This window comes from Carettochelys insculpta, chromosome 22, assembly GCF_033958435.1.
Source record: "Carettochelys insculpta isolate YL-2023 chromosome 22, ASM3395843v1, whole genome shotgun sequence".
Lineage (NCBI taxonomy): Eukaryota > Metazoa > Chordata > Testudines > Carettochelyidae > Carettochelys > Carettochelys insculpta.
The window spans coordinates 1,361,502-1,376,027 of NC_134158.1; the positions used below are offsets into that span (position 1 = coordinate 1,361,502).

At 50.3% G+C, this 14,526-nt stretch overlaps 1 protein-coding gene across 1 annotated transcript; it reads left to right on the forward strand.

Moving 5' to 3' along the window:
- Window positions 1-214: 214 nt before the first annotated feature.
- LOC142024873 (zinc finger protein RFP-like) lies at window positions 215-14,161 on the forward strand. Its single transcript, XM_075017173.1, has 7 exons — window positions 215-631; window positions 3,715-3,810; window positions 4,433-4,663; window positions 5,253-5,275; window positions 5,914-6,029; window positions 9,056-9,065; window positions 13,282-14,161. Exons 1-7 carry the CDS (start codon window positions 215-217, stop codon window positions 13,841-13,843), a joined length of 1,455 nt encoding a protein of 484 aa, XP_074873274.1. The 3' UTR covers window positions 13,844-14,161.
- Window positions 14,162-14,526: the final 365 nt, after the last annotated feature.

Here is a 14,526-nt window from a genome sequence, read left to right on the forward strand (position 1 = left end):
CACCTGGAAGACTGTAACAGATTTATTCCGGCTGCCCATGAGCGCTTAGGCCAGTCAATGAGCTCGTGGGAGTCCCAGGGCCCCGGTGTTACCGGTGAGCTCCTCCCAGCCCAGCAAACAGCCTGAGTCAGATCCAGGCAGGGAAACACCCACTCGCTGCAGCGCATGAGCTCAGGGAAGCGAAACCAACCCTGTTCCCAGCCCAGAGGGAGCCATGGCTGCAGGGAGCCCCCTGCAAAGTCTCCAGGAAGAAGCCACATGTCCCGTCTGTCTGGAGTATTTCACAGCCCCGGTCACTCTGGAGTGTGGGCACAACTTCTGCCGAGCCTGCATCAGCCAGTGCTGGGAGGAACCCGACTCAGCCGCCTCCTGCCCTCAGTGCAGAGAGACTGTGCAGCAGAGACACCTCCGGCCCAACAGGCAGCTGGCAAACATGGCAGAACTCGTCAAACGGCTGAGTTTGCAGGCAGCGAAGGGAGCAGGCGGGGACGGGGTGTGTGGGGAGCACCAGGAGGCTCTGAAGCTGTTCTGTGAAGAGGATCAAACCCTCATCTGTCTGATCTGCAGAGAGTCCCGGGCTCACCGCGCTCACACTGTGTTTCCCATAGAGGAGGCTGCCCAGGAGTACAAGGTACAGAGCTGCTGTCCAGTCTGATGGGTAATAACTTTGCGTTTTACTGACAAGTCAATGGCACCATTCCGGTGTGTGCAGCCTTCAGGGCCTGAAAGTTGCTGTACAAATTAGTGATGCTCCAGCCTGGCAAAAAGGCAACAAAGGAAGTTTTTAAGTTTGTCTTTGTGAGGGACACCCCTCCCCCCCTGTGCTGTATGGAAAATGGGCTGTGACTGTAAATCTGTACAGCTTAGAGATGCTTTGAACAAAAGATGTTTTGTCATTGATTGTTTTTAACATTCTAACCTGCTGAGTGTGTAATTGTTGTGTGTAGTTGGAAATACGCCGTGTGTGCTTGTTGAGAGTTAGAGGTGCTAATAACGGCCATTGCTGGAGATTGAGGTTAAAACAAAAAAGCAGTGCAATAGCACTCTAAAGACTAACAAAATAGTTTATTAGGTGATGAGCTTTCGTGGGACAGACCCTCTTCTTCAGCCCATAGCCAGACCAGAACAGACTCAATATTTAGGGCACAGAGAACCATAAGGTTGACAAATCAGAAAAATATTATCAAGGTGAGCAAATCGGAGAGCAGAGGGGCAGAAGGTGGGGTGGGGTCAAGAATTAGATTAAGCCAAGTGTGCAAAAGAGCCCCTATAATGACCTAAAAAGCACATGGTTTGAGCCGGGATAGGAATTTTCAGGTCGTTATAGGCTCTCTCTCTCTTACTGTTCGGGGGTTACAAAGAGGACGCCGTGCTAGTCTCTACACTATCAAAACAAAAAGCAGTCAAGCAGCACTTTAAAGACGAGCAAAATAATTTATGAGGTGATAATGCTTTCGTGGGACAGACCCACTTCTTCAGCCCAGAGCCAGACCATGGTCTGAAGAAGTGGGTCTGTCCCAGGAAAGCTCACCTCATAAACCATTTTGCTCGTCTTTAAAGTGCTGCTTGACTGCTTTTTGTTTTGTTCAGGGTTAGTTTTCCTCATGACTGAGCAATTACCCTGAGGGCTTGTAAATGGCTTTGTGTTCTGTAGGTTGAGGGGTGGCTGGTTTAAAGTAGTGAGCCTCACCCTTGCTGACTGAGCTAACCTTGTTATCCCCACCCTTGCTCTGGCTTATTTACACCTGGCCCTGCAGATTTCCAAGGGCAGCACCTGATGCAGTGAGTCTGTGCTCACGGAAGCTCATGCTCAGAACTTTCCTGTTAGTCTCTAAGGTGCCACAGGACCCTTCGTTGCTGGTTTAAAGCAGTGGCTCCCAAACTTTTTGGCATCCTGCCCCTCTTTAGATTTTAGAGACACTTTCACCCCCCCCTTCTTTGCCATCACCCAACCCCCCTTCTAAGAAAAAATGAATGACGTTGTTTAACACAAACACAACTTGAGATAGAAATGTTATTTAAAATTAAAAATAAGCACAAATGGTTTTTCCTGGCCCCTTGCAGGAGCCTGGTGCAGCCCCAGCCGGGCAGCTGCCTGAGCCCCATGCCAGCCACCTGCCAGCCCAAGACCTGCACTGCCAGAGCCGCCTGCCTGAGTCCCACACTGCTAGGGCCAGCAACTCACCCACCAGCCCCAGCTGCAGGCCAGCTGCCCACCCAAGCGCCACACTGGCAGGGTCAGCCACCTGCCCACCATCCTGAGACGCCCAAGCCCCACGCTGCTGGGGCCAGCCATCTGGGCCTCATGGTGTTGGGGCCAGCCACCCACCTGCCAGCCCCAGCCATATAAGCCCTGTGCTGCTGGGGCCAGCTGCCCACCCACCAGCCCAAGACGCCCGAGCTGCCCATTGCCAGGGTCAGCTGCCCAATCCCCAATCTGCCAGGGCCAGCCGCCTGAGCACCGCAAGCCCCACGAGCCAACTGCCAGGGGCCCTCCCCTCCCACAAAGCCAGGTACCTCCAGCCCCCTGCTCTTACCCCATCCCCATCCTCATCCCCGTCCCTGTCCCCATCACTGAAGACAGCCATCTCCAGTCCCCCATATAACCTCATCCCCCAGCCCTCACTCACTCATCTTTGCAGAAGGCAGCTGGCTCCACGTGGGTCTTTACTGGCTGCCTGCCTTTTATAGCGGCTGTTGTAAAATGGGAGTGGGATCCCTTTCAAACCCTGCTCCCCAGGGACCCATGGGCACTCTGCACAGACCAGGAGCTGCTCAATGGTCTGTGAAGTTTGACTCACAGGGGCTGCAGGCTGTTCTAGGTGAGAGAGCTGCCTTCAGGCTGCAGAAGGGCGAGTTACAAGTTGTGGCTCTTATTGCCAATTCTATCACAGGGTTTATTGTTGTAATTGGCACCTCAGCAGCTTCTACAGACCCCAGATGCGATCTGCCCTTGGGTGTGTGGGGCCCTGCACAGAACCTAGTGAGGGACAATCCCTGCCCTGAGCCATTTACACTCTAACTGGTCAAGACAGACAAAGGGTGGGAAGAGAATCTGAGGCACGTGGAGGGGAAGTGACTTGTCCAAGCCCACTCAGCAGGTCAGTGGCAGAGCTGGGTATAAACCCCCAATTTTCCAAGGCCATGTCCCGTATCCAACCACTAGGCTATGAGGCCCATCTCACCAGCACTGAGCAGTGAAGAGGAGCAGCCGTTGGGAGGGAAAGACGCGCTGCTGAAGGCCCCAGGCCCAACAGGGAGAGGAGGCTCCCACTGGGAGGCTGAACTCCTGCGCAGCTCCACAAGGGGTTAAACTCAGATGCTGCGGCCGGCACTAGAGGAGGTCACTGGGCTGAACACTGTGTGGGCCTCAGGTGCCCTCAGCTCACCCACAACAGGGCTCAGATGGAGCAGCTGGTTCACCCCCATGTGACTCCAGTGTCCTGGAATGTGCTGCACCACTCAGCAATTCGCAAGTACCCACAAAGCTTGGGCAGAATCCAGATCTCACACAAATTACTAAAAAGCCCTAACGTGAATTTGTAACATGTCTGGCTGTGACCAGCCCTGGGGCTGCATTAATAACGTGTCCTCTGCTGGGGAGTATTGACCTCACAAAGATTAACAGTTATCTTGAGTTCTGGGGAGAAACACCCAGCGCCACCCCCCTCTCAACCCAAAGTAAAACCTCCCAAATCCTTTGTGTTTCCTCAGGGAAAAATCCAGGCCCGTTTGAAGACTCTGAGGGAAGAGAGAGAAAAGCTGCTGGGACTGAAAGCGACTGGAGAAGAGAAAAGCCGGGAGTGCCTGGTAGGTGCCTGTTGTTACGAACCATCAGGGCTGGCAGAGGGAGGTCTGTTTGGAAGCAGACTCCTGCGTGGCCTTGGTGAAGGAGGGCTAGTGAGTGTCTCTGTGATCAGGGATTGGTGGGTTAGAGCCGTGTGCAGACAAGCCCTGAGCTTCCATTGCAGCTAGAGTGTAAATGGCTCAGGGCAGGGGTTCCACTGCAGGGGATGAGTTAGTATCTGTCCCTTGTGCCTTTCCCACAAACCCTCCCCAAGGGAACGGACTGTCCCCAGGCAGTGCTGCCTGCTGCGTCTGCTCCTTTTGTTCACACACACTTCCTTCTTTTTTCTCCACTTCGTCTCTGTCAGTGCGGCGCTGAGCCCGGCCTCCTGCCGCCTGAACTCCCAGAGTCCTCGGATAACATAATATGTTGAGCATCACAGGCCTAGAAACCTCCCTTACAGCGATAACAGGGGACAAAGGGGGAAACTGTGAGAGAATCCTCTGCCTTGTGTGCACAGAATAGAGTCAAACGTCAGATATCAGGATTTTCACAGACGTTCTCCCTCCTGCACACTCAGCCCCCCATGACAGGGCCCAGGCTCCACCCATGTCCCTGACCAGCCCGTCCCCTGTCTTCCTACAGAGACGGACACAAACCGAGAGGCAGAAAATCGTGTGGGAATTCCAGCAGCTGCGGCAGTTCCTGGAGGAACAAGAGCGACTCCTGCTGGCCCAGCTGGAGAAGCTGGAGGAGGAGATTGTGAGGCTCCAGAATGACAATGTCAGTGAACTCTCTGCGCAGATTTCCCGTCTCGGTGAGCTGATGGGTGAGATGGAGGGGAAGTGTCAGAAGCCAACTAGTGAATTCCTGCAGGTGAGATTGAGGGGGAGACAGAGACTCTGTGTGTGCCCCAGGGCTGGAGATCCCAGAGAAAAAGTTAAGTTGTTGCTTTGCACCCACCAGCCACAGCTCCTCCACTTCTCCCTGCACGTCCTGCCTGCCACAGTCAGCTGGGGGGGGAGATGTGGGATGGGGAGGAAAGAAACAGGTCAAGGGTGTGCTGCGGGGAGGGGATGGGCACAGATGGAGATGGGGAAGGGGAAGAGGAAGTGCGGGGGCAGGAAGAGGTGGGGCAAAGTGTGGCATTGCTGGAGGGGTGGAGTGGGAGTGGGGTTCTGCACCCCCTGGGAGAAGTGGAAGCTGGTGCCTGTGGTAACAAACGTCCCAGCTCCCCACACAGGGAAGGGAGGCTCCTGAATCATAAGCTCTGGGGTCCAACAGTCAGAAGTCTCGAGTTACAAACACAGAGCTATTAGAGATGGTAAAGCCCCAGTAGCTCAGGGAATCCAAGGCCCTGGGGCCAGGGCAGGGCCCCTCTTCCCTACATTTGCAAACTCCCTTCCCTGGGATCCCCTGTGTGTGTTGTATGGGACTGAGATTCTTTTGTCTCCTTCCCCTGTAGGACGTCAGAAGCACCTTGAGGAGGTACGTGGCTCTCACTCCCCTCCCACCTCCCAGTGTTGGGAAAGAGCTGAGAGATGATGTTAGCACCGAATCTGCCCAGGGCTCTACAGTGAGATGTTAGGGGAGGGTCACATCTAAGCTACAAATATCCCTGATCATCTCCAGCCTGAGGGTCTCACCCTTGCACAGACTTTACAATTATCCCCTCAATGACAAAGTCTGACCTCAGGTATTCCCTAGAGGAGTCACCTCCCTGGGGGACCGGCTGCCCCAGGACTATGAGGCTGGAACATCAGCTTGTCACTGCTGGGCACTGGGTGAATTGGTGTCTGAGTCTAGTTCCTAGTGGGCAGATTTGTACAGCACTTCCACTGGCAGCATCCTGTCCCTCAGAGCCTGGAGGCCAAGGCGTGAATGGGCCATGGAGACGCAATTCCCCTTTTGTCCCCAGAGCTGGTCTCTCCAGGCCGGATTTCAAGAATATTAATAGGGCCTTTGAGTGGATGTTGCAGGGCCCTGGGTTGTGCTGCACCTGCTCTCAGGCTGGGAGAGGCCGAGGGATTCTAACGCCCAGCCTGTTAGAGCAGCGACTCACTGACAAGAACTGAAGAACCGAGTCACTAAATGCCATATCACCATCTGACGTTGTTTCTGTCCAGGTGTAAGAAGGGGAAGTTCCAGCCGCCAGGGGAGATTTTCCCTGAACTGGAAGGACAAGTCAGTGGTTTCTCCATGAAAATTACTGCTCTCTCCAAGACTTTGAGCAAGTTCAAAGGTACCTACAAGGGATCTAGGAGGGGAAAGTGAGTTAATGGAATGTGAAAGGCTCTGTTCAATTGATTCACAATTAGGTTGTGCTTCTATTTAATTGCTGGGTGAAAATGGCACAAACTTGGGGTCGACCACACACAGGTTGATTAATTAAAAATCTTATTTGTTCCAAAAGTATCTTGTGCCATTACAGTTACCATTAGAGATAGAGAGATAGTGGTGTTAGTCTGTATTCTATCAAAACAAAACACTAGTCATGTAATGCTTTAAAGACTAACAAAATAATTTATTTGGTGACAAGCTTTTGTGGGACAGACCCTCTTCTTCAGACCATAGCCATACCAGAACAGACTCGATATATGAGGTCCAAAAATTGTTACCAAGGTTAACAAATCAGAATAATTGTTCTTCAGGTTGGTAAATCAGAAGAGCAGAGGGACAGTGGGGTATGTGGGTGTATGTAAGGTGGGGAAGTTAAGAGTTAGATAAAACATTGAAGTATGTAAAAGAGTCCTTATAACGGGTCAGGTAATTGCTGTTGCTGTTCAAACCACATGTTAATCTGTCAAATTTGAATATGAATTTGATAGAACAAGAAGCAATAAGCTTAAACTGCAGCTAGGGAGGTTTAGGTTGGACATTAGGAAAAAGCTCATAACTGTCAGGGTGGTCAAACACTGGAATAAATTGCTTAGGGAGGTTGTGGAATCTCCATCTCTGGAGATATTTAAGAACAGGTTAGATAAATGTCTTCCAGGGATGGTCTAGGTAGTACTTGGTGCTGCCTTGAGGGCAGGGAGCTGGACTCGATGACCTTCTGAGGTCCCTTCTAGTCCTCATATTTTGTGAGTTTGAATTACACAGTGAGGAGGGAGAAACAGTAACAGGAAGCTTGGAAATGGCAGAGATGTTTAATGACTTCTTTGTTGCAATCTTCAGTGGGAAGTCTGAGGAAGGAATGCCTAATGTAGTGAGTGCTTCTGGGAAAGGGATAGCTTTAGAATATAAAATAAAAAAGAACAAGTTAAAAATCACGTAGAAAAGTTAGATGTCTGCAAGTCACCAGCACCTGATGAAATGCATCGTTGAATACTCAAGGAGCTGATAGAGGAGGTAGCTGAGCCTTTAGCTATCATCTTTGGAAAAATCAAGGGAGATAGGAGAAATTCCAGAAGACTGGAAAAAGGCAAATCTAGTGCCCATCTATAAGCAGAGGAATAAGAACAACCCAGGAAACTACAGGCCAGTCAGCTTAACTTCTGTGCCAGGAAAGATAATGGAACAAGTAATTAAGGAAATCATCTGTGAACATTTGGAAAGTGGAAGGTGATAGGGAACAGCCGGCATGGATTTGTAAAGAACAAATCATGTCAAACCAATCTGAGAACTTCCTTTGATAGGATAACAAGCCTTGTGGATAAGGGAGAAGAAGTGGATGTGCGTGGCGGAGTCAGTCGCACTCCTGGGCCGCAGCTGCCCTGTTTAGTCCACTGTCCCCACCGTATGAACCCAAACTCTCCTTCACCACCCTTCCCGTTTGCCCTGCGTGGAGAAGAGCTTATAAAGGCAGCCCTGAGCAGGATCAGCTGGCCCTAATTGATTTAGGGCAGCCTACTCCTCAGCTGCTCCCACTTTGATTGCCAGCTCTGTCTCCCCTCTGTTTTCACTCCTGTCTCCCCTCTCCTGGCCCCACCCTGCCACAATGTGGTATACCTAGACTTTAGTAAGGCCTCTGGTATGGTCTTGAACGATATTCTTATCAATCAACTAGGCAAATACAACTTAGAGGGGCTACAATAAGGTGGGTGCAAAACTGGCTGGATAACTGTACTCAGAGAGTAGTTATTAATGTTTCTCATTCCTGCTGGAAAGGTGTAACAAGTGGGGTTCCGCAGGGATCTTGTGACCGGTTCTGTTTAATATCTTCATCCATGATTTAGATATTGGCATAGAAAGTACGCTTATTAAGTTCGCAGAAGATACCAAGCTGGGAGGGGTTGCAACTGCTTTGGAGGATAGGGTCAAAATTCAAAATGATCTGGACAAATTGGAGAAATGCCCTGAGGTAAACAGGATGAAGTTTAATAAAGACAAATGCAAAGTGCTCCACTTAGGAAGATACAATCAGTTTCACACATACAGAGTTGGAAGCGGCTGTCTTGGAAGGAGTATGGCAGAAAGGGATCTAGGGATTATAGTGGACCACAAGCTAAATATGAGTCAACAGTGTGATGCTGTAACAAAAAAAGCAGACATGATTCTGGGCTGCATTAACAGGTGTGTTGCGAGCAAGACACAAGAAGTCATTCTGCTCTAGTCTGTGCTGGTTAGGCCTCAGATGGAGCATTGTGTCCAGTTCTGGGCACCGCATTTCAAGAAAGATGTGGAGAAATTGGAAAGGGTGCAGAAAAGAGCAACAAGAATGATCAAAAGTCTGGAGAACATGACCTATGAAGAAAGGCTGAAAGAACTGGGCTTGTTTAGTTTGGAAAAGAGAAGATTGAGGCGGGACGTGATAAAAGTTTTCAGGTATCTAAAAGGGTGTCATAAGGAGGATTGAGAATAATTGTTTTGCTTGGCCTCTGAGGATAGAACAAGAGGCAATGGGCTTAAACTGCAGTAAGAAAGGTTTAGGTTGGACATTAGGAAAAAGTTCCTAACTGTCAGGGTGGTCAAACACTGGAATAAATTGCCTAGGCAGGTTGTGGAATTTCCATCTCTAGAGAGATTTAAGAACAGGTTCGATAAATGTCTATCGGGGACGGTCTAGGCAGTACTAGGTCCTGCCATGAGGGCAGGGGGCTGGACTCGATGACCTCCCAGGTCCCTTCCAGTCCGAGTATTCTATGGTTCTATGAATGTTAGTTCTGAGCATTCCCCCTGCAGGCAGTTGTTAAAGTCCCTTTTCAGTAGAACACAAACTTTCAGGTCTTTAACAGGATGACCCGCTCCATTAAAGTGCTGGCTGACGGGTTTGTGTATTTGGAGTTGTTTGATGTCTGTTCTATGTCCATTCATTCTTTGTGGAAGAGTGTTTGCCGTCTGTCCTATATACAGGGTGCGTGGGCATTGTTGGCATATGATGGCATACATGATGTTAGCTGAGGAACAGAAGAATGTGCCTGTGATTCTGTAATTAACGTGGTTAGGTCCAGTGGTGGTATCTCCAGAATAGATATGTGGAGAAAGTTGGCAATGGGGCTTGTTGCATGGAAAAGTTCCAGGATTAATATTATTGTGGTATCGACTGTGGTTGCTGGTGGGAATCCTCATTAGGTTTGGAGGTTGCCTATAGGAAAGAACAGACCGGTCACCTAGGGTCTTCTGGAGAGCGGCATCCTGATTTAAGATAGGTCGTAGGTCTTTAATGATGTGTTGCAGGGGTTTGAGTTGGGGGCTGCAGGTAAACAAGTGGGCTGTGTCTAAACTATGAAAATAACTTCGAAGTTGCTTACTTCATAGTTGAGCATCTTCCCACACCCTGCTTCAAAGTTAAACTTTGAAGATGGGCACTGCTCCATTCCCAGGAATGGAGTAAGGACTTTGAAGGAAGGGAAAATGTGTGTAGACTCTCTACTGGCTACTTTGATGTAGTGCATAACTTTGAAGTTAACTTCAAAGTTAGTTCCAAGTGTAGACGCACCCGTGGTGTTCTGTTTTTGGCTTTTTTGGGCCTGTCTTGGAGGGGTCGGTTTCTGGGTATTCGTCTGGCCCTGTCGATTTGTTTTTTATTTCTCCTGGTGGGTAATTCAGGTTTCTGAATGTTTGGTGGAGATCTTGGAGTTTTCGGTTTCTGTCAGTAGGATCAGAGCAGATGTGACTGTGTCTCAGGGCTTGACTGTAAATGATGGATTGTGTCATGTTACCACTAGAGTGAGAAATGACAGACGCTTGGACAGAAATACTGCCCAGTTCCCTTCTCTTGGGGCATAGGCAGGTCATGCTGCATTTCCCCTCTGATGCTCTAACTAACCCTATGACAGCTGAAATGTTCTGTACATCCCGATTGTAACTTCACTAGCAGATTCACCCAGCACTGCTCAGGTCCTTAACTCAATTTGGGGTTGTTTGACAGTAAACGGAAAAGTCCATCCTTCACTGAAATAGTTGTGTTTTTCAAAATTACAATGTTGTTTTGATGAAGTTAATTTTTATTCTGGACTTTTTTTGAAAAAAAAAATGATTAACACATTTCCATTGAATTTTTTCATACATTTTATAGAGGGGAATTTCATGAAGTGTATTTATTTTTTGTTGCTTTAAATTCTCTTTTTCTTCAGTGTGTTAACAAAAAAAAGGCAGCAGTTAATGTGGTTTCCAGTAACATTTTCTTTTTGTTTTCAAACCTTAAGCATTGATTTAGGTGTGTTGAAACAGAACATTCTTCGAAATTTCTGGAAGGTTTATTAAGAAACAAGCCTATTCCAGGTTCATCCTAAATTTTTCTGGCTCATCTTGGTTCAGTCTCTTTCAACATTTACTCGGTTGTTAATTTTGAGGACTGTCCTGGATTCAGTGATCCTGTTTGGTTTTATGAGAATAAATCCCATTCCAGGCACATCTCATTTTCCTGACACAACCAAACCCTTATATTGCTTTAAATTCTGATAAGAGGAATCCATATACTGAATTTGGAGGTCCTACCTCTTCCCATTTAGGAGGATACAAACAGACAAACTCTCTAAAATATACAGTAGAATCACAGAACTGGAAGGGACCTTGAGAGGCCATCGAGTCCAGTTCCAGCAGGACCAAGATGTGGGGAAGCACCACTTTTGATCTATTTTGTAGCAAAAGCTAATTTGAAAACCTGGTAGACCAATAGAATCACAGAGCTCAAGACCAGAAGGGACCAATGAATGTTTTTGTCTAATGTCCCGAAGGAGATGTTGAGTTCTCTGTCTTCATTTTTTTTATTAATGATAAAGAGAAATGAGGCATAAGAAAAGGGAACTGCCTAACAGACACGTGCATCTATATTATATATAACATTTATTTCTCTTCAATTTCAGACAAACTGAATGAAGAAATAAGTAAGTGCCATTCTCCTTCTTCTGAGAAGGTTTTGTAAGAAAATTAGATCCTCCTGCGGGGAGGTTTTTGCATTTAATTTATCTTGTTCCAAACAAATCCCTTTTCTGTTTGTTTGCGGACGTGCTTTTTTATTATTACCTTTCTGTTTGGACCTGTGAGTTGTTTTTCATGTAACTTTGTAAAATGTGGGGATTGACTAGACCGGATAAATTTCCCACCAAAAGCAAATAGAAAAACTGATGGTCAGTTCAGCAATAGAGACACAGAGCGTAAGGCCAGAAGGATTGACAAATCCTCCAGTCAAGTGACCCCCAAACAGTGGGACCCACCTTCCTAGGGGTACATGCAGGAATATTCAGGAGGCCAAGGCCAGCCCACATGGGGGTGCAGAGGGAGCACTTCCTGCTCCCACTCTGCCCCCAGCCCAGCTCCCATCCCAGTCACAGCTCCACTCTGCCCCCAGTGCAGCTCCTTCCCCAGTTGTAGCTCTGCTCCTCCCCCGGCTCCGCTTTCAGCCCAAACTCCTCTGCAGAGCCAGTTGTTCAGCAGTGGGGGGAAGGGCACAGACCGGTTCCATTACTGGAAAGGGGAGGGCAGGGGTTGGACAGGAAAACCCAAACACAACCTGTCCAGTCTGAGCTCCTTCAGGGGAGAGTGTGTGGAAATAATTCCTCAGTCGGAACTGCTGTGGTGAGGATAAAGGGACATAAAAACATTACAAGTGGGAAACCCCTAACGTGTGTGTGTCTCTTTCATCTTTAGGCAAACCGCATATGGGAATCGGTAAGTGTCATTCTCCTTCCACTGACAAGAAATGTTTGTCCCAAATCAGATCCTCCTGCGGGAGCTTCTTTCATTTGTGTGGAAGTTTTCCGTTTTCAATGTCACTTTTATGATTTTGTTGCGATATGAGACACTGGCTGTTCATTTACCTGCTTTGCTTTTTGGAGAGGTTTGTGCAACTTGTTCAAATGGGGGGAACGCTCAGTTGGAATACAGTCAGGGGCACTTGTTTTTCCCTTCTCATTCTCCCCTCTGAAGAAAGCCATGAGCTCTGCAGTGACCCTACGCTGATGGGATGAGCAGGGACTGTGTCTGTGGGTGATCCCTGCTGCAGTCACAAGCAGAGGGACGGAGCCAGGATCAGAGCCGGGGGCTCTCCTGGGGCCATTACACACCCCTGGGGAGCGCCTGTGAGCAGAGCTGGGAGCTTCTTTCTTTTTGCCTCTCTGCACCCACCATGATCCCAGCCTGCGCCTGTCTCTGGTACACAGGGCATCACTTTCCTCCCATCACTAGCATGGCCCTCTCCCTCTTTCCACCAGCCGCTGTTCTACACTCCCCCTCCCTCTGCAACGGGTAATTACCCACTGGGAGAACAGGGACAGGGATCGGAGCCCCTGGCTGGCTGTGGAGCCCAGGAAAAATGAGGATCTACAGCCCCAGGCCAGTTCTGCCTGCTGCCCACCCAGCACTCCAGCCAGGGAGCGCAGTCAGGGTGAGGGAGTTGCCCAGTCTCCAGTTGGAGCGCTGGGTAGGTGGATTGGGACCTGCCCTGTGCCCTGACCCCATGACAGAAACATGACAAACATGAGAAATTGAGGGACAGCAGGTGGGAAGGGGACGCCCCCATGTTCTGACCCAGGGCCCCACAGAAACCTAGTCCCCCTTCTCCCCACCACACTCTGAGCTTCTGTCTCATTCCACCATCAAACCCCTTCCCCGGTGTTAACCCCTCCCTCCCTGCCCCAGGCTAATGGACTCTTCTGCTGCTGAGCTGTGATATTCAGGGCAGGTTCTATCCTGGTCGCGTGTGGCCTGTTATTCCCTGAGCTGTGACATTTCCCAGCAGGCCGGGTGCAGTGGGGAGGCCCCAGAGCAAAGTCCAGCCCAGGGGCAGCTGGGCACAGGGAGATTTAAGGTGTGTTTGGGGGAGGGGAGCTCTGTCAATGGTCACTGAGTTGGACCATCTGCCGGGGCTCCCAGAGTCTCTGGTCCCTCCCCAGGGAGAGGTGGGGGCAGGAGGGGAAAGATCCTGAGCCCCAGGCCTGGCCCAGCCGATCCTTTCACCCTGTCCCTGACCCGGCCCTGCCTGTGAGTGACTCTCCCCAGCCCTGGGCTGAGATCTCAGAGCTGTCGGGCACAGCCTGGGGAGAGGAGATTCCCTGAGTCACCCTCCAGCTGGGCCCGATTCTGTCACTGACCATCAAACCCTCCCCCAGCGCTGAGCTCTGCCCCTCACGCTCTGATTCTCTCTCCCCTGCAGCCAATGTGACTCTGGATCCAGACACGGCTCATCCCCACCTCGTCCTGTCTGAGGGTGGGAAAAGTGTGAGACGGGCAGACACACGGCAGCAACTGCCCAACAACCCAGAGAGATTCGACACTGAGCCCTGTGTGCTGGGCTGTGAGGGGTTCACCTCAGGGAGACATTGCTGGGAGGTGGAGGTGGGGGATGGGTGGTCCTGGGCTCTGGGGGTGGCCAGAGAGTCTGTGAAGAGGAAGGGACAGATCAGCCTCAGCCCTGAGGGGGGGATCTGGGCTGTGCGGCGGTGGAACGCTCAGTTCCAGGCTCTCACCTCCCCTGTGACCCCCCTGCCCCTGAGCCGGGCCCCCTGCAGGATCCGGGTGTGTCTGGACTGTGACCGGCGGCAGGTGACATTTATCGATGCTGATGCCGAGGCCCCGATCTTCACTTTCCCGCCGGGCTCCATCCCTGGGGGGAGAATCCGGCCCTGGCTGGGGGTGTTGGACCGTAGAGCCCGGCTCCAACTGTGTCCCTGAAATCAGCCTCTCTAGCCTCAGTCTCTATGACCTTGGAGACTCCCATCTCCCTAGCCCAGCTCTGTGATCCCTGGATGCCCCTTCCTCGTCCCTCCCTGCAGCCCCAGGGACAGGAGGGGGAGAGAGATGATCCCCTGGGGCTGGCAGAGGGGCCTTGAGAGGCAGGTATGGGGCTGGGCAGGGGCAGACCTAACAGCCAGGCTACTGCGGGGGCAGGACACAAGTAATTAATGAGGGTTGTGCAGGAGCTGGATGCGATTTGTACCAATCTATGTCCTTAGATCTCACTGGGGTCTGTCAGGTATTTACAGTAAATAAAGCAGGAAAGACAATTCTGATGTTTGTTGCTTTTTCATTTCCTGGCATCAGTTGCTGGGGGCAGAGTGGTGGGTTTGGTTCCCTGCTCACTCGGATCCCCCCAGCCCCAACAGGGAACAGACCAGCACGTCCCTGTGCTGAGGTGGGGCATTACTGCAATGTAAAATGAACATGCAAAATATGATGGCAACTGCTCTTCTCTGCTTGTACCAAATCTTCTGCCAACTAGGCCAAGGGAGGTGTCTGGTGATTGGCTGAATCTCTTTATTCGGCTCAGATGTTTGTACAATTGTAACTCGACCGGTAACAAGTATTGGCTCTGGGATTGTATTTGAAATTTTAAATTTCTAGGTGGGCACAATGAG